We start from the raw sequence: 21,025 nt of genomic DNA on the forward strand, positions 1-21,025 counted from the left end.
TAATCAATATTCAGTTGAGCACCCTGAAAACTCATGGTGATGGGGTGTAACTGATCCTATAAAGGGAAGTGCTGCTCAGTGGGTACCGACAGTCTCATCAGCTTCCCGCTAGGAGCACTGATCACATTCATAGATTATAGTCTTTAGGAACATGATTGCAATCAGGCCACCTTCTTCTTCTGACCACACCTGAATGGTAACTTTAACAACACTGACCAACTCAATCAACAAGCAGCTAATGGGATGTTAATGGAGGGTTAGAAAATTGATTCATATTTTCCTCATGAACTCTTTGTTAATAGTTATTCAAGCGGACGTGTTTGTGAGGTGTCTTTTCACACAATATCATGACTTATATGGTTTCAGTGCATCACTCTGACCACATACTCATCACTATCATCATGACTGCTGTGCTAGTCACATGCTGTGCTAAATGCCTGTTATTCAGAAACACTTATTCATTTATAATGGACTGGACAGTCATTCAGACCAAGACCCCCACTGTGAAATTGTGCTCTGGGAAGGGTATCAAATTACTTCAGATAACAGCTGGAACCAAAATGACGACTCATTATAATAATCACACATTATAAATACCTTACTACATGAATAGTGCAGGGTAATTGTGATTGTAGCTAGAAGATGCATTTTAGATAGCCAAATAAACCTGCCAAGTAGTAATCTGCTATTCTCCAATTATTACAATTAGAAATACTGTATAAAAGCTGGTCTCTTACTGCAGGAACACATCTGCATTTACTGCTGTTAGAAGAACACCAGTCTCACCCTGAATTTGTACTTGGTGCTCCGGTGAAGATTCCTCACTGTGCATGATAGTTCATCACCATCATAGCTGGGCTGGAACCCATAACCCTGCACATACAGACCAAACAGCAGTTAAAACTACATAATCCTGAACCTGCATGTGTATTGTCTGTGTGCAAGTGAGACTCCCATGACATGAATGCAAATGCCAAGTGAATTCTGCACCTCTCTGTGTGTGAACCCTAAATAAACATATTCGAGACCCAGACAGTACTGGGACTAAATTACTCCCTATCCACAACTGCAAATGCATGTGCTGTAGAAGATTTTCACTGCTTTGTTAATTACGAGTATAAGCTTGTGCTCGTGCATGCATTAGAGAATAGTCGAGTCTAATTCAGCAAAATCATGTGGATAACTTTTCTTGGCAAAAAAACCTGTCCAATAAGTATTTAAATAACTCTAGCCAAGTGTTTGTTTGTTTTTCTCCAACAAAAAAATGTATCCATGTTAGTTTGGTGGATTAAGTATTTAAGGGGAAAAAAATCTTTGCATTTAAAAAAAAAAAAAAAAAAAAACCCTCAAAGTGTTCGCTCCAGAATACTTGGATAACTTTGATTTTGTCATAACTTGAAGGAAAAAGTTCAAAATGTCCATCTACGGAGCATTATTTCTTTTTTTGTATATTGTGAACATATATTATGTGTGCTGGGTTCATACCGAGCCCTCTTCTTCCATTTCCAGTACGTAACCGATCTCGTCTTCTTTTGGTGAGCTGTCTGGCCTGTTCCACTGCAGGTAGAGCCAAGTGACCCCAGCCTGGAGCAGCTCAGGGCTCTTTGGAGGTGCAGGGACACTGCACGAGGTCAGCATGTCTACAGGTTCACTGAACTCACTACAACAGAGAGTGAAAACACAAAAACCTATGTACAAGTCAAGAAAAAGTCACTAGAATGGTGATTGAATAAGCACTCCCACATCCACATTCATCACATAGCAATTTGCGCAGCGCGCGCGCGCACACACACACACACACACACACAGTACACACCTGACACCCATGTCATTTTTGGCTGCTAGGCGGAATGAGTATTTGGATGCTGGCGAGAGCTTGGTCACCCTGTACTGCTTCTGAGGGCCGTAGTAACACTGCTCAAACACTCCTGTACCTTTACCCTGTTCAGATAGGACAATTTAAATACACCACAGATCATAAAGTTACAATTAGCACACACCATGAGGAACCATGTATACTACAGCTTAACAGTCAAAGTATAAAATAACTAAATACTGAAAACTTGAATCAAAAGACACTTCTGATGCCAAGAATCACGTGTAATCAGTGACTGTTAGCTATTTTACACATCTGTTCTGTTCCTAAACACAAAACATTGTGCTTCATTTATTTGTGAAAAAAAAAAAAAAAAAAAAACCACAGCAACAAAAAAAACAAGAAAGACACTGTTCTAGCAAGCCAGCTAAATCAAAGTCCAGAATTAATCTGTTAGCTAACAGTTAATCTTATTTATTTTAAGGTTCTTGACTTAAGACAGGACGCTGTGACTTAAGCAACTGCCAAATGTGATAGTGTGTACTTAAATGAACTTAGTGTCAAATAGTGATGGTGCATAAAGCATTACCTCATCCCACTGTAGAATGTAGTTTTGAATTTTTGAACCATTATCACATGGAGCCTGGAAGAAGATATTTGTTTTAAAATAAACAGACCATGCTGTAGGTAGTTATTAAAACACTGTTATGAACAATCATGGCTAAAGAGATACAAGATTACCAAATGTGCACTGACTTGTAATGACTTTACACAATAATATTCTAAAAACATTAATATTAATTATAAAAGATGATTGCTCATAGTCAGATTGCTTGTTAATGACTACCGCACACACGCGCAAAGACAACTTGCAAAAAAAGTGTGACTTTGTGTGCAGCAAAGAAATGTGTGCATGCGTGCAGTGTGTGTGTGTGTGCGCGTGTACCACCTTCCACTGCAGGACGAGACAGTTTTTGGTGCCGCTGGCTTTGCGAGGTGGGACGGGTGTGTCGGGTTCACAGCACAGAGTTGTAAAACTTGCAGGCTCAGAGGGGTTTCCTTGTAAACATTTATACATGGCCTGGACCCTACAGGTGCAAATGTGCACAATATTTCCTCTTAGTTTTAGAAATCTTGAAGGTCATAAATGAATACCATAGTGTATCTTAACCAGAGTACAGACCTGACATGGTAGTCTGTTGCTGGTCTTAGGTTCTCTATGGTTGCACTAAGCTCCTTACCACTGGTCCAAAAAGACAAATAGAAGATTAAAAAAAAAAAAAAACATTTCAAAATGTCAGTCGTGAATAACAACCTTTATAAAAATGGTTTAAAAATTAATCCAAAATGCAGACGAATCACATAATACAAAAGTGAAAAACAGGGTTTTCACAAGAACAAACTACAAACTTCCTAAATACAACATAAGCAATGACAAAAAGGTGGGGTTTTTTTCTGTAATTTAATTTGACAAGAACTAATTAACATTTCGCAGAGAAAGCATTGGGGTGATCAAACCTGTGGATATTGTTTATATTGTATATTGAGGACTGTTAAGATCAAAAGTACGATGGCAACAATGTAAGTGTTCACGAGTTGCAAAATATAGTGAACTACACATTTTGTTCTTTGGATCTTAGACTCAAACGTGACAGCTTCGGGCTGAAATCACACCAATCAAGGCAAGTTATTGAATCAGGGTCTGTCTAGGTCCAAATAAACTCTGACTACATCACTACTGTCTATTGTGGAGCCTAGCAACTGAATTTATTTTGCAGTATTACCTGTAGGCAGTGTTGTATTTGCCATCCCTGCCACTGTATGAGATGGACACCTCATAACTGATACTGGGCTCCTCAGGTTTCTCCTCTGGCTCTTTCTGCTCCTCATCCGTGCTTTTCCTTACTGGAGCTGTCCAGCAGAGACACGCTCCTCTGGCCTGGATATCCACCACCTAAAGACATCGCAAACCAGTGAACTCCACTGACTACCATTCAGCTGCACCTCTGATAAACCAGCTTCTGAAGGGGCTGATATAACCATAACACATAATATAAGAGCTTCATGTCTAACAACAGCCTCAGTATTTCTGGAATGAGTTACATAAGATTAATTTAAGCAGAGGAGTACTCCAGACATAAAACAAACAAAAATGTATGTGAGAGGAGGACAAGCAGAATATTTATTTTTAGCATCCATTAGATACAACTTGGTGGCTGTGGACATTTGATAATCAAAAGCATAGAACTGAACAGGTGCATAAATCCGTGAAAAACGGCACATGGAAAGCTTAACTCGGCTCTTTTTTTCCTGCTTTGTGCTTTTTTGTTTTCTTCTCTACTTCTGTAACCTCTGCTCACATCTCTGTAGTCATTTCAGTGGAAATAATCTGTCCATCCGGACCAAGAAGGCCTTCATCCGGAGCCCTCGCTCCACTGCCCGCCTCATTTCCTTCTGTCACTTTATTTAGTCTCTCAGGGCTCTTGTAAGGATTGTTAAGACAAAACCAATGTAACTAGCTGCTACACAAAAATATCTAGACTATTATTAACCACAACCTTTATGCCAGCAATCAATATCCATCATGGTTATTTTATTGACCAGGTTACAGGTCCAAATGGAAAAGTACAACCTGAAGGCAAGGTATGATGATCATTAATAATATTAGAGTGAAAAACCCTCGAAGAACCATTTGAGTCTACCACTAAATGTCATCTGAACACAACTTTGCTAAAAGAGATGAATTAAACCCATTGGAACAGCCACTGAATATCGAGAAATGACAGAAGATCATTCCATGTGTTTAAACATCATAAACCTACACAGTGGAGCAAAAATCCCCATATTAAAACGTTCGAACATGCCAGAATAAACAAGGATGTAGTAATCTGGTTGACAATGATGTAATTATATACAGCTTTAATGATCCTTTACAGTCAGCTATTACTCACAGGGACACGACTCACACAATTTTGTACATATTTTATCATTCTCACAAATGCGTTATTATGTAATTGAAGCAGAATATAAAGTCACAGCCATAGCATACTCTGACAGATTTATGATAATTACAGGCATTCAGTCTAGCAGAGAATCACTCATATAATGTACGCTCAAATCTTACATATACTCAACTCATATACTCACCACAGGCTTGATGATATTGTTTAACTGTTCTCGAACAGCCTGGATCTTTTCGTTCGATTCTAAGTACAGAGATTAACATAAGAAACCATCAATTTCAACATGATTATTTACCTTCTCATTTCTCTATACAGGACATTCTGCTTCAGAGAATATCATAAAATATATGCATCTGTGCAGAAGCTTGGACTTTTGTGGTCTCAGACCATAATGGAGAACAATAAGGTGTGAAATATGGCCCCTAGTACCATTAGTTGTTGGGTGGAATGAGGTCAGAGATGCATAGTTCAGTCAGGTCTACACTCAGGTTTGTGAGAGACTCGGTCCCAAAAGCATGTTCACGCCTCTCAGTAGCTGTAGCACCACTTTCTACGCTAGATTGGAGATTTGACAGGACTATCATTTTGGCCATTTCAAACTGTCTGCCTCACTAACTGGTCTATATGTGAAAAAGAAAGAACTGTTTAAAGTGATTACAGGCATGAAATCTAGCAGACTTCAGTACAAGTGATTTGGACTCTCGCTAGACCAAAGTCTTGACAGTCAATTGATAATCCTGCACTTGACCATGGAGCCATGACCATGAAGCTTTCACATTACAGTACACTACAAGTTTATAGTATGTACTAAAATATGCGCCCTTTACTAGCAATACGCCCTTTAAAGTCACCAAAAACTTTTCAATATTAGATGCGCTTCTATGGTGGTCTGGGAAAAATGTGTAATTAGACAATGATACAGAAAATCTTCATGTGATGTTGGGATAAAACAGACATGTCAAAGCCATTTTACCCACCTGGTAAACCAACATATAAATTAAACCCAAGTAACATTTCACATGATCTGCATTTACATACTGAATAAAAGATGTTATGATGCAATGACACTTCCATATCACATGATTAATGCTAACTCAACAGTGCCAAGTTTAGCAGTTTGACCAGGCTTCTATCTCAAAGACAAAGCATATGCCTGACAGCGCACCCCATTCAGTTCACCAAATACCCAGAATGCACTGCATATTTTGAAGGAAACATTTGCTCTAGCATGAAGAGTGGTTTTATGGTTGACAGTTTAGTAATGTTTATGCGACAGAACATCAACTGAGAATGAAACAGTTTACTTGAATCTCAAATCCCCAATCATATACTAGCGTGCTACATAGTGCTTCAGATTCTCCAGTGCAGACGATAGTGGGGTTAGGGTCATACATAAGGCATGACAGAAAAAATACTGATAGAAGTATGGTTAATGAATATGATGCCACAAGGCATAACGATATGTATTATATCTCAGTACCAGCAAGCTCTGTGTCTCACTCTACCTGGACATTCTTTTCCCAGGCCGGTGAGTGTAGCAGCCTGGTTTTGCTCCTCTACCCCTTTAAGGAGGCCGTTCTGGAGCTCTCCTCCAGCTGCTGGTGGGGTTCCACGGTTCTTCTGTGGAGAGAGAGGAGGACTGTCTTTGGTGGGAGCCTGACCTCCCCCTCCTCCTCCTGCCTGACCCCCCTGACGCTCTTTCAGCTTCTTCTGCAGCCGTTCGTGCGCTTTGTTAGCCCTTTCATCCCGGTGAAACGCTGCGCGTCCGTGTGCCGGGTGAGTGTCTGGAGAAACCGGAAACACACACGCACACACATTAGTTGCATATGGCAAAGGAACACAGCTTGTATTCTTTAAAAAAAAATCTAAAGATTTAAAAAGAATTTAAAGCAACATTGATATCTACTGATATCCCACATACTGGCAACTGGCGTATATATATATAAACAAACTAACAATCTATCATCTCTATCTAAACAATCTACAATCTCTGGGGCTGGGAACAGGTGTAACTATATGGAGGTCACATAATACTTTTATTGCACGCAGGTAGACATATCTGACTTCTGATGGCACTAGAACCAACTTGGGGGCTTCACAGCAAGGGGGGGAATACTTATGCAATCACAACATACAAAAGAAAGATCACAGGCAGTGATATTTTAATCATCTGGTATTTAATTTGGAATTGAACTGCCATTTTATTAATGGTTGCACAATAATGAATCAAATAACCCCCAATACTCTTTTGCTCAATATTGAACTCACAAATATTTACCCCAACTATTCATGCAAACTGGGAACCAATTAAATTGATCTTTCACACCATTTTAAAGCAACAGAACAAAATGTTTTTTAAAAATGCAACAAGCCTGCAGTCTCCATTTGTACGGGAAGCAGAGGCTGTAAAAATGGTCAGAGCGTGCTGTGCTTGCTCAGAAAGTCAAACCGTACGAACAGAAAGTTCTTTTTTGGCGCCAGATAATAAAAACTGAGATCTATGTTTAAAAAAAAATAAATAAATCCAATGATTTATGCAGCTTGAAACCCATTTGAGCTCACCGATAGTTCCAAGCAAATTATATAAACAGCGCCGTGAACAAAGCTCAAACGTGTCTTTTGGTGACTTCAGGCAGCTTTCCAAATTAATTGGTGACTCGAGCTTCCTAATAATAAACTACTTCTATTTGAGCAATTAATCTGTTTATTCACTAGTGCATCTACTCATTATTAAATCTCAAATATGCGTGTCCAACTGATTAAAACTTACAACGGATTAAGGATATTTAAGCGACTGAGCTGCTGGGAAAATCGAGTTATAAAACTGACATGCAATCATCCTCTAAATCTGGGTTTCTAAATCATACAAAAATGTGTAAACAACAGTAACTATTAACTGGATGACATGAGAAACGATTGAATGGATTAGCAGTACAAACTGGATGGGATTAGTGTGTGTGTATACACATACACTCACCCTGGTCTGGGTAGATGTGGGCTGGGTGGTACTGGGAGATGTACTGGGCATTCATGTCTCCAGTTCCCCCAGCCATGCCTGAGTACAGGTGAGGAGGAGGATGAGACAAGATGGGATGCGGGTGAGGGATGAAGGCCTGCAGGTGGGGGTGGGTGGGAGGAGGGGGAGGGTGGTGCAGCGGAGAGTGGCCCCCAGGGTGAAACTCCGCCTGAGGCAACACCAGCACCCGCCTCACTCCATTCTCCTCAATGATCTTAGGACAAATCACACACAGAAAAAGAGAATGAAGATAACAAGCAGAAACAATAACAACAAAAAAACAAAGGGGGGGAAATCTCCAGATCTGACAAGTAAAAAAAACAAACAAACAAGCATTTAAAAACTCACTTGTTGAACGTATCCAGGAGGCACATATATTGGAGGCACTGAACCATTTGGGGACATCATGGGAACCTGAGCAGGACCTGCAAGAACACAAACCAATTGCGCATTACAATATTCTCTCAAAAATATATTGCAGCACGATTCTAAGCTGTTCCTATAAGAACACTGGTTCATTCACACATGGATATGAATGCACAATACAGATAATTTGGAAAAGGCAAGCAGAGTACAATGCATATCTTTGGACTGGGGGAGGAAACCGGAGGAAACCCCCAAAGCACGGAGAGAAGACTCTGAACATGAAGACTCTGGCATCAACCCCCCAACCCCGGATGTGCGAAGCAAACCTGCCCCCTGACTGTAGCTTAGTGAACTAGCTAAATATGGAGAACAAGAGGTTTTTACAAGTGTGGATGATTTCACACCACCACTTTTAGGCTATGTGGGGGATGATATGCTAGACAACCAGATGCTGCTTGTTTATGGAGGTATGCCACATGTTCAAGCCAAAGTCAGCTGTGCTGATGGCGATGGAAAGTTGCAGGGTCATCACTGAGAGAAAGTGGAAGCCTTACAGCTGAAAGGTTATAGGGGTAATAAAATAAAATTACTGTACGTGATAAAATAATACTACTTACTCTTACTGATGGAGAAGCCCTGATGTTGTATAAAGACAGAATTGTGTTCCATCAATTTGAGGTAGCAAGCCGTTCCAGCATTGAACATCTTCGAGCTGGTAAAACACTTCTCTGAAAATGGCCTGTCACATAACTGCCAAGCTGCACAAATTCCACCCTCTCTGAAATTAATCAACTCCAAAAACCACCAACCAAAATCTCCCCCCAAGCAAGGTACGGCTGAAAAAAGGGAATAAAGTCTGCTGGAAGAGCCAAACACACTGGTGAACGAGGTTTGCTGCTGATGAGCTGTTACTGCTCCCAGAGTGGGATATATACTTTCTAGAGATTATTACACTGGATGAACACAAGCCTAGAACAGAAAGGCTCATCAATAAGTTCTGATAGGTGACGCACTATAAAATTAAATCAAGAATACCTCCTAAAGTACTTTTTAGAATATTTAACTAACAATATTCATATTTTTAACCAATGAACATTCACTCACATGCACAGACACATTGTAAATGCCCACATGATATTTTATTATGCTCAAGAATCCCTGGCTGTAGGGGAAGAAATAAAAAGGCATTTTTTATAATTAACTAAACTTTACACTTTACCAGTAATAACTAATAACTTTGGAGCCCATCAATCATCAACTGCCAGCTTCATTATAGAGAATGTTGTTCTTCCCAAAGCAAAAATACACAAGCACTTTAGATAGACAACCATTATGTCTTTACTTTGATGTGGAGTGCTGTGGGAGCTTTGAAGTCTGATTTGGAGAGACTGAATCTACATAATTGATGTGAAGTGAGTCAGTCTGATGCAACAGGTGAGTAGACCTGAAGCCAACACACACACACACACACACACACACACACACACACACACACACACACTTTTTGAGAAACATGAAACCTATTTCCAAAGAGTTTCCAGAATCTTTTGAGGAACTGTACACTAGGTTACTGCGGGGACAGTGACCATTTTGTAAAATGACAAAAGTGACACAAATCGAATAACATGTAGGACATTTCAGATCGCAGCAGATGCGAGAACATGAAGAAGGAAATATACACTCTGCAAAAAAAACAACAACAAAAAAAACCCAAGATTCAATTGCTTTTGTTTCCAGCTAATTTCTTAACATGTGTAAATATTTGTATTAACAAACACATTCAACAACTGAGACATAAAGTGAACAAGTTTCACAGACATTTGCCAAACAGAAATGGAATAATGAGTCCCTGAACAAAGGGGGGGGGGGGGGGGGGGGGGGGAGTCGATATTAAGAGTAACAGTCAGTATGTGGTGGCCTCCAGCTGCTTTAAGTACTACAGTGTATCTCATCCTCATGGACTGCACCGGATTGATCAGTTCTTGCTGTGAGATGTTACTCCAATCTTCCACCAAGGCATTCACAAGTTCTCGATCATGTCTGGGGGGGACACATAATTACATGTAATTTTCTACTGCAAGGACGATCAGCTGTCCTTCCTGTCTCCCTGTAGCACTGTCTTAGGCATCTTACATTACAGACATTGCAGTGTATTGCTCTGGACACATCTGCAGTCCTCATGCCCCCCTGCAGCAGGTTTATGGCATGTTCACGCAGGTGAGCAGGAACCCTAGACATCTTTCTTCTGGTGTTTTTCAGAATTAGTAGAAAGGTCTCTTTAGTGTCCTCAGTTATTGTAACGGTCACCTTAATTTCCTATCGCCTGTAAACTGTTCGTGTCTTAAGGACTGTTCCACAGGTGCATGTGCAATAATTATTTATGGTTCTTTAAAATACAGTCTCCTGAAAAAGGGACATTTCTTTTTTTCTTTTTTGCAGAGTATATGTTGTTTTTTTTCTATTATTGTGCAATTACACTATTGTCAAAACTATGTGGACACCTTAAAATCACACCCAAATGAGGCTCTTTCTCACACTGATTCCTAAAAGTTGGAAACACACAATTGTCCTTGTACTCTGTAGTTTTAAGACGTCCGTTCACTGGAACTAATGAGCCTATCCCAAATCTATTTCAGCATGACAATGCCACGTGTACAAAGCAAGCTCCATGAAGACATGGTTTGTCAAGGTTGATGAGGAGGAACTCAAAATGCCCTGCACAGTGTCTTGACCGCAGTTCATTTGTGATGAACTGGAATGCAGACTGCGCACCAAGCCTTCTCACCTGACATCAGTGCCTGACCTCACTAATGCTCTTGTGGCTGAAGGGGCACAAATCCCCTAAAATCTACTCCAAAATCTAGTGGAAAGCCTGGGATGGGATTTTTAACTAGCATGTATGGGTGAGATGGTCAGGTGTATACAAGCCTTTGGCAATACAGTGTATGACAGAAAAAACAACTTTTATAATCGGCTGTGTGTGCGCGCACAGATGTGAAGCACAATCTCATGCCTCAAGCTTTTTTTTTTGCTACAGCATGCCACTATAACAATGCAGAAAAAAAATCCACTCCTGGGCCGTTTTTAACTGTCCACTTTTGTAAAAACAAAAGCGTGGCAGAAACATTGCTTTGCCGATTGTGTCACATAACTTCTGATGGAAAGCAAGCTTCAGAAAGCAATTATTAGATAAAAGCAGGTCTTTTTAATGGCAGGCCTATGCAGGTGAAGCTTGCTAAAGTCGAATAAAGCAAGTTCACACCTTATCTAAAGGAAAGAACCTCCTAGAGAAGGAACTAAACGGCTGCAGAAATTAAAGTTCCTGAAAGAAGTTCCTGGGTGTCTTAGTTCTGGAAGTGCCAGATGTGCATCTGTCCATTGAGTTTACAGATGAGGTAAACAAAGAGAGGCATATGCCTGCAATAAGCTCAACAGGAGGATGACAAGGTGTTTGTAGCTGTAATAGAGATCACAGCTGGCTCTGAGCTGAGAACAGTTTTTCCTCCCTTTACTCTGTTTGTTTCTAAGACACTGAGCACAAGCGGCAGGAAAATAAGATCCTGCCAGAAACAGGGAAAATGTGACATGGCAAAATATTCTGGGGAGAGAACGAGACATAGTGGAATGGAAGGAGGGATCAAGAGAGACAGGATGTGAAACTGTGGAAGGAATAGAAGTATTTATTAAAAAAAAAAAAAAAAAAAAAAAAAAAAAATTGAGAACACCCACACTTACATCAGACTGACGCACAAGCTCTGGCAGATGAGACACAAAGGCCACATCCCCCTCTCTCCCCTCTTTTCCTCATCCCCCATCCCCCTTCTCTTATTCATTCACTCAAACACACACACACACACACACACACACACACACACACACACACACACACACACACACACCTCCCCTCAGGAACAGAGTCAGGCTGCTGCTTTGCTGACGTGGACTCCAGAGTCAGCCTTCCGGAGGAAGCATCAACAAACAGAGAGCGAGAAAAACACACACACAAAAAAAAAACGCACACACAAAACGGAGGCTGAGTCAGGAATAGGCCAAACTCCAAAACAGCAGGCAGGCCTGTTTGGCATGTGAACAGCAGCTAAACTCCTTTTCCTAATACACAAACAGCACTGTGTGTGTGTTAGAGGAAAGAGACGGCAGGGGATGTTGGGCGAAGCTGAAACGAGCTAAAAGCTTATACTGTGTGTGCTGTCTCGTATGTCAGCTGTGCCTGTGCTGGAGGCAGACACCAGACTGTTCGCTCTGTACAGTCTCCAGCACTAACGCATGTGTGATCCAGCTAGCTAGCACTGACATGGGTTTTTTATTTTTTATTATTGTTATTTATTTTATTTTTTTTTTTTTTTTACAAGGGCTCTTGCTTTGCTGTCAACGACCTGACTGACCGTGGCTCTGGGAGCAGACTGGGTTTTGCTCTTAATTACAGCTTATCCCGAATAACACTCTGTTAGAGTAGGCACCCTGCTGGCGTCTAATTACAAAGACCCCCAAATAATTAAAAAACACAATCACCAATGTATCCACTAGACTAACTGCTCAACTACACCAACGCCACCCTAATCTGTCCCTTAAACCCGTGGCTTTCAAGATGTATATGTAAATGCTGATGCTTGTCTGTTTCAGTTAAGATATAGACACTAGTAACATTTGCATGCACACTGTTTTTAATTTACTGCTGTACAGAACATATTTTACCTGGAATAAAAAGAAGGAAAGTAAACTTTTCTAGTTTCAAGTATAGTCTACATCTTGCCTAAATCAGACAAGGCAGTCACCACAAAACCTTGAATAAACACGCACTACATATACTTGTATACACATAGCAACCCTGGACGAGTGATTTGTGAAAGGACTAAATTAAAAATGTAATCGATTTTAATTAAAAACAGAATGTTCTGGGAAATATGACGTACAAACATTTCAAATCTATAAATATTTCATTAAGGGAGGTGGAAATTTCAGGTATTTAAAAAAAAAAAAAAAAAAAACTGTAATAGCTCAAATCAATTAATATGCTATTCATTTATATTGTGCCTAATGTTTGAAGGGTTGTGTTGCATTTCTTTTACTATAAAAACCTGAGAACCCCTGCAAATAAAAAACCTTATTATTCCCTTTTTTATTTTTCTCCCCCTGGGAAAAGTGAGGAAAGGAGAGAGGGAGAGGGAGGGAGGGAGGGAGGGAGGGAGAGAGAGAGAGAGAGAGAGAGAGAGAGAGAGAGAGAGAGAGAGAGAGAGAGAGAGAGAGAGAGAGAGAGAGAGAGAATGAGAGAGAGTGAAAGAAGGGAAAAATCCTCCGCAAAGAACATTTGTATATTTGCGAATTCAAGGTCCCAGTAAACAATCCGCCCCCTGTGGCATCTCTCTCTCTCTATAAAACCAAGAGGAAGAGGAAAAAAAGAGAGCACCGTGTTCACAAAAACATGCCCAACTCCACCTTTCTCTGCTTGTTTTCCAGCAATAAGAGAGGAAATAAACTACACAAAAACACTACGGAATGGTTTAAGGGGGTAATTTGGCTAATTCGTTGGACAGTATTCAAAGGGGAATGCGGTGAGAGTAATTCTCCAAACCCACGCAGATTTATTAGTCAGTATGGTGAGCAGTTACACAACAGCAAGCAGCTAGATAAAACCAAAGAGCTATGATATAAGCAAAAGAAAGAATGGTCTCAAAAATAGTAAGGCAACAGCCCATTTCAGATCTAACCCCCATCCAGAAAAAGGTGTACAGATCTAAAATCTCTCCTGCACGCAGCACAGCCAGAGGAGGATGAGTCACCGACTGGTTTACTCGCAAAGCTACGGACTGCAGATGCTATGAATGAATGTGTGCAAGTGTGTGTGTGTACGTGCGCACGAGTGTGTGTGCATGAGATTGAACAGGAATGGAGTTGAGTGAGCAGACACATCAGTGCTGAATCTAATCAAGTCACATGGTCCTGTTTGGATTAATGTGATTGACACGCAGGCCTGATGGAGTCCATGTCAAATTGGCATTAGGTGTTTCTTAAGCCTGTGCTGATTTAAGTCACCCTGTCGAAGCAAAAACAAGAATCCTGCATGCGTTCCTCAACACAGAAACGCCGTTATGCATTTCTGAATATAAGAATGGGCACTTTAGCTCGCTGACGGAACTCTAATATCCAATAGCGCTCATCAGACAGTCTGGCACAGCGTCAGTAAATTAACCCTGATCCCACACGTTTCCATTGCTAAGCACACAGTACTGTAATAAAGAGATAAATTTGCTCCCCAATCCTGCGGAGCTACCACGTGCGCCGAAAACACACACATGGACAGAGCCAGCAATACTGCAGACCGCTAATCAAACGCAATCGTCACACAATCGAGCTAATAACATCTCCGATTAGAGTTCACACTAAAGTTCACACTATTTCCATGGAGATTAAAGCACTGGAACATGTCACTTTCTTTGCGGTCTCTCGCACCCGAGTAGGAGTCCTGTGAAGCGACAATGACATTTTACTGTGAAACAAGTTCCTATTTAGGTTGAGCCTATTTGTGTCTGATATTTTTTATTTTACTTCGAGTACTATTCATTCATTCACTCTCACAGTGACTAGAGAACTACTTTCACACATAATATTACCTAAATAATAATGCATAGCCTATTGATAAACGCTCTTTCGTATTTTGTTTTGTATAATCAGCTCAGTGGTTAAAGACATTGGACTACTGATTGGAAGGTCATGAGTTCAAACCCCAGCACCACCAAGCTGCCACAGTTGGGCCCTTGAGCAAGGCCCTTAAACTCCAACAATTCAATGTATAAATGAGATAAATACAAGTTGCTCAACAACAACGCAAGCACTACCCAATTGGGGCTAAGAACGGGTTTTGTATTTAAGTGTGGGATAAAGATCTTAAAAAATCTGAAAATGTTATCTTGTTAATGTTATGCTATAGCACTACACAAAACTGACAATACTTCAGCTTAGAAAGCAATCATAAAGATTCGTTCCAAATCACAAGAATATTCAGCCATTATGATGATTCTGATGCAGTAAAATGAAAAAGGTAAAAATGAACAAGTCTATTATATAATAAGTCTATTATAAAGGTGGCCTCTTTTTGAAGCTTAAAGTTTGACATTCCAAAAACCATTGGGCCTTTGGGCTAAACATTTCATCATACAATGAATTTTTCATCTGACAGTCAGTGTAGTTCTGCTTCATGGGGAAACAGATACTCGAGCAGGATATGGACAGTTCTGGATTTGCATTATTAACCACGCCATGCTGTACCACACTATCCGGTGGAAAAGTGCTATAAAGCTCAGACGTCCATGTGAGTCTAGGTTTGGTGACCTCTGTAAAAGGCCAGCGCAAATGGACTGAGTGCTGGGATCCAAACTAGAACACGCTGGCGAAAATGGCCATATAAAAACCATCCACTCCATGTTAGTGCACATACAGTATGGTCTCTCTCTCCCTCTCTCTCTCAAACCTCAAAAACCTTTTAAGCCTCTCTTTCACATGACATATGCATTCTGCTTCACTGAGCACACAGATATTGTGATTTACAGGCATAACAGATAATGCTAGGAAAATCAACTGGAAGTGACGGGAGGTGTTTTTATTTATATAAAGTCTCACTTTTTTTTTTTTTTTTTTAATACACTGTCCAACTCTTGGAAGAGTAAAGCTCTCTCCCAGAAAGGAAAGCCGTATAAAGCCCATTCTTTAACGTTTTACACCACCGCTTTTGAATTCTCTACTCGGATTGATCAGAAGGTACTTGTTCATTTTCCAGAACAGCAGCACAGGCAATTTATAATCGATAGACAAGTTCTAATATCTTATATCTACAGGATGTCCCAAACATCTCCATACATAGGGGGAAATTGACACTTTTTGGCAAATTGTCTTCCAAAATGTTTCATATTTAGTTTACATTATATAGATTTTCCAGAAAGTCTTTAAGAACACGCTGAAATCATTCTCATGGCTGGATCAGGAAGCTGTCACAAGGTAGAGATGGACTTTGACAGGAAACATGGCACGAACATCTCACACACACAAAACACTGTTGCCAAACTTATTAACAAATTCAAAAAGACTGGACGTGTTGAGGACCAACGGAGAAGTGAACGTCTACAAACATTCAATGATGAAGGCCCAACCGATGTGGTGCTGGTGTACATAATCTATAGAAATCCATGGAAAATTTCTGAGAGATGTTTGTTTAGCATTTTTTTGGAAGGTACCTGCAAATTCGTAACAATCAGCGGTAAAGCTGTTCCCTTTTCTACCCCCATCCACTTAAGGGTACCAACTGGGGGGGATAGGGCAAACACATGCTTCCTCTGAGACACGTGAAGTCAGCAAGCCACATCTTTTCAACGCAGAGTAATGCATCACATTTAGAGGAAAGCGCTATTTTCCCTCTTCCGCATACATGAGTCCACAGAAGCCCACGATTGTTTAGTGTTGCTCTGATTGACAGGTGAGAGAGAGCGCACACTCAATTATGCCCCCTTGGCTCTCGACCACAGACGGCGCCATCGGGATTGAAACTCGCCATATCCCAATGATAGAAGGAACGCTTTTCTTTTGCAAGTCTTCAGGACAAAGTGGTTTTACAGTTTCTCAGTAACATGACAAGCTGTCTCTTATTAGACATGGGGGGGGGGGCTACTGAGGTAACCTATAGCTATTATAATGTGAGTGATAACAGGAACAAAAACATTAGCATTGGCAAATTGATGTGGTATAAGTGGAATAAAACACTTCAGGATACTGGAAAATAATTTGAGGTGGTAACATAACACACACCACCCCACTGTTAATCTTATTATATATGCTTATGTTCCTTACCTTTTATCATCATGCAAACATGCTGAAGTTTCCCCAGTGTGATGTCTCTCACATTTACACAATATATTCTGAATTCAGACCACAGGTTTTCAAAGCTTGGGATATTGCTAAACACTGATTTTGCCTTCAGTTAGCCATTTTGTGGTCTGCTCTATTGTGCTACAAGTTTCCAGGAAAAGATAAGAATCACAAGCTACAAATTAAGGCACACTTGGGGCGATTAGGACGGAATTAAATTTGGTTTCTCACAGGAGGTACTATGGTTCACTTGCCACCAACTGTGATAAACCTTAAATTAAAACTCTCTGATCCCCCCTCTGCTTTTTTTTTTTCCACCCTCTCATCTTTCCAGAGTCCTGCCTGTTCATATTAAGGAGACAGATATGCAGCCTTTGGCCTGCATGCAACATTTATGTACTTCCTCCTACTAAAAATACATGAATGAATCCTTAAAATAGGCCTGGGATGGAAATTGGAAGGAGGGGTTATCTGACTGATTTCAGTGTTGCCTCCAGTTCAGTCTAAGGTCAAGAACAATAGAAGTTAACCTCAGAACGAACAAGGTTAATGAATGAATCAGGCACAGCCACCTCCCTCCCTGAACGCATGATAAGCGGTGAGTCATCAATCTGCCAGCGTCACTGACAGACAAGCGGTTGCAGAAACATGCCAGTTAGCACACGCCTCACTCTCCTTTGTCCTGCACTTCACACGCCTCCAGGAAAAGACACTTGTAAATTTAGGCCACTCACATCGTTTTAGTCAGGAAGGGGTGATCTATGTATAGCAGTTGTTTATGGGGAAAATGCCTGAGGTTAACCACTACAGAGAAGTGCTTTCACCACATCCAAGTGTGCCACATCCTCATCTAGAACCCTACACATCATTTATCGAGTGTGAAGAACCCATGACAGATATCTGAGGTATGACTAGCATGTCTCCACGTTGTCCAAGCCAAAGAGAGCACGTGAAGCTCGATGACAAAGCCAACTTCATTACAAGAACACAGCCGGCGTTCATCATAATCAAACTGCATCATAAAGCTGTACTTGTGCAACTATTATTAGATGCTTAACGCATTTAGTTTCTGCTACTTAAGAATGTAAGATGCCCACAACATGAACATTTCTATCAGCTACCTATAAACATCACTAGCATTTCTAGGTTAGGCTTATGTAAATGTTAAAGTATTTCATCAGTAAAGCTTGGATCACTTTTACTGATAATTAGGTAAATATTCAATCTGATTCAATGTCATTTTTAAACTATAGATATAGTCATAAAGCGGCTTTACGGAAATCTGGTGGTAGAAACCAGAGGCGACAGTGACTTTTACTCTTGAAATGGGAGAACAGGTGTGCCTTGTATTTTTTAAGGATGCTCCTGTGCTATGGCACATATTAGGAGTGGGCAATAGGACAAAAATATCAGATCACAATTGTCAAAGGCATTCTCTATTAACTTCCCACCAATAGAGTACTGTTGCATAAAAACAAAACAAAAAAACAACTGTTGGGGCTCGGAAGTGGTGCAAGATTGGTGGGTTTGAATCGCGATGATACCACACATAGATGTGGCTGGGATCAAAGGGAACGAAATTGTCTGTTTTCTCGTTGCCCTGTCAATCACAGTGACACTAGCCTATGGGTGTATGCTAATGTATGCTGAAGAGGGCAGATAGCGCCTTTCTCAGAGTGCGTAAGGCTGCCATGTAACACAGTATGAACAGCAGTTAGAAAAAGTTGCGGATGGTTAGGGAGTTTGATATTTTAAAATACAATTTTATTTAGAAAAAATTCTAAAAATAAATTTAACCAATTAATCTGTTTTATATCAAATGCTGTATACTAAGGACAGTAGGGATTTCAATGTGTATCAGGTGCATTGTCACATATCTCCATGCTTCAACTGTTAACCGTCAGGTTTTCCTCAATGTTGTCAAAAACAAGCCTAAATCTTTCATCACAGTGCCTCAAGTCTATACGGCTTTGTGTTGTCATACATTCAATATACAAAACCTTTTCGTGACCTCTGACATAACATAAGCCTTGTTATAGAGAATAAAGGTCAGCATGACCAGTGGAAACACACTGCAACAACAATACCACCAAATCGAAAGTATGCACAGATGAACTCCCAACATCGTCAACAGTGCGGAGGCAGAGCTTAAATCAGGCAAAATAACCTGCACTACTTGTTGCCTAATCAAAAGCTTTGCAGCGCACACTAATCTTTCACTTTCGGATACACTCCACGTCCTACTATGGCACCAACTGCCAATCAGAGGCTCTGGCAGAGCAAGTCTTTCTTTGAGTCAGTCACAGTTCAGAATGTTTTCATACATCCCACATAATAGCTGAACACAAAAGAACCATTCACACACAGTGAACGTGCAAGACATCTCATAGCAGTCCCACAGAGCTCAAACACTGACTGTTATGACTGAGCGTTCAACAGGGAGAACACTGACTGCTGTGCTGAGAGGGTTCTCCATGACCATGACTTCCATCATCAGATGCATCGGAGTGCATCCACATCAAATGCATTTAAAGAAAAACTTTTTAACGCCGTCAGTGATACAGTACCAGTGTTTCAGGAGACTTACAGTGGACTTGCAATGTTACTGTTGGTTAAACACAAGGGTGGTGCAAACTCAAGAGTTGCATCTCTCAGTGCTTTCAGTCCCAGACACATGTGAAAGACGAACACGGACACAGGCTGCTATTTTATTTTCACATAACCCTTATTCAGACTGGATTCATTTTACACAGAATGGTGGGGTAATGTAATCATCATCATCAGTACATCTCTTGGCTTTTAGTCAGTTCAAATACCTCATGTCAGGTATTGCAGGTCTGGCAAGATTACACAGGCTTTTTAGAATTAACCCTAGGTAATGAAGCACCAATCCAAATAGAAGGATTCAGTCACATCACGTGGGAAAGAGCTGCTGGGCTTCCTCTACAGTAAGGAGACACTCCAGCAGAATATCAAAAGATCTTTCCAACCATCTCTAAAATGAAGTCTTGGCTGAGTTTATAACGTACAACAAAATACATTTGAAACATCTTGTCAGAGAAGTGACTCAACTTTCTAGCACAGGTATAGACAAGAGTGCAATCTAAAATGACAGCCACCCCTTCACAAGAAAATGAGCAAAAGTTCATATAAAATAAGATTTTAAAAAATGCAGAACCATAAGATTTGCAGAACCATATGAGGTTCTTTATATGTCTAGGTTTGTGCATGTGGACTTTCAGTAGAGTTCAAATCCAGACATTGGCATGATCATTGCTAAACATTGACTTTGGGTTTCTTTAGCTACTTCTATGTTGATCTGGAAGTGCGTCTGGCTCATCATCTGTTTGAAAGCTCTATCTCTGGCCAAGTCTGAACCTCTTTGCAAAAGCAGCCATGTTGTCTCTGGAAAATCTTTTTAATTAGCAGAATTCATGGTTTGTTAAGACCATCCCCTTCCATCTTCACAAGAGCACTTGAACCGCCAGCTACAAAACCGTTCCAAAGCATCTCTCATCCACTTCCATACTTTATCCTGCCTATCGGGTGCTTTTCTTTTTTATGCGGCCTCCGCTTAACACTTGAACATGCCGATGGTGTGTGTGATCAAAAAAAAGTTTTTGCTCACATCCATCATTAAACAACTGGTTTTGGTTTTGATTTGTACAGGTCAATAGCCATCGATCTATCTCTGTGTTGAAAGTTCCCTGGGTTTCCCCATAATAATGCATAACAAAGGGATTTTACATGTATGCATCATCATATTTAAACCGAAGGGGAAGAGGACATAGTTAAAAACTTCCAGTGGATGGAGAGTAAAATAAATAATACAGCAGATATTTCTGAGAGAACATAGTTCACATTAAAATGCAGTTCTAATGACATTTTTTGTTAGAACAAAAATAGGTTTCTCCTATCGCTTTTAAAGAATGATTTCAGTTTTGTGTGTAGTGTTTATTGTACATAATCACAATCTTGGACATCACTGCA

At 40.4% G+C, this 21,025-nt stretch overlaps 1 protein-coding gene across 6 annotated transcripts in view; it reads right to left on the reverse strand.

Annotated features, from left to right (window-relative positions):
* The window catches only part of fndc3a (fibronectin type III domain containing 3A), a 74,888-nt gene that overhangs the window by 11,709 nt on the left and 42,154 nt on the right, over positions 1-21,025 (reverse strand). For all 6 annotated transcript variants that reach the window (XM_053687153.1, XM_017490855.3, XM_017490854.3 and 3 more), the window contains 11 exons: positions 8,144-8,220; positions 7,757-8,009; positions 6,285-6,563; positions 4,964-5,022; positions 3,601-3,770; positions 3,000-3,059; positions 2,766-2,904; positions 2,406-2,459; positions 1,817-1,941; positions 1,486-1,660; positions 787-873 (listed from right to left, as the gene is read on the reverse strand). In XM_053687153.1, the coding sequence (XP_053543128.1) occupies positions 787-873; positions 1,486-1,660; positions 1,817-1,941; positions 2,406-2,459; positions 2,766-2,904; positions 3,000-3,059; positions 3,601-3,770; positions 4,964-5,022; positions 6,285-6,563; positions 7,757-8,009; positions 8,144-8,220 (1,478 nt within the window). The remainder of the gene's footprint in view (positions 1-786; positions 874-1,485; positions 1,661-1,816; positions 1,942-2,405; positions 2,460-2,765; positions 2,905-2,999; positions 3,060-3,600; positions 3,771-4,963; positions 5,023-6,284; positions 6,564-7,756; positions 8,010-8,143; positions 8,221-21,025) is intronic.

This window comes from Ictalurus punctatus, chromosome 17, assembly GCF_001660625.3.
Source record: "Ictalurus punctatus breed USDA103 chromosome 17, Coco_2.0, whole genome shotgun sequence".
In the NCBI taxonomy this organism is placed as follows: Eukaryota; Metazoa; Chordata; class Actinopteri; order Siluriformes; family Ictaluridae; genus Ictalurus; species Ictalurus punctatus.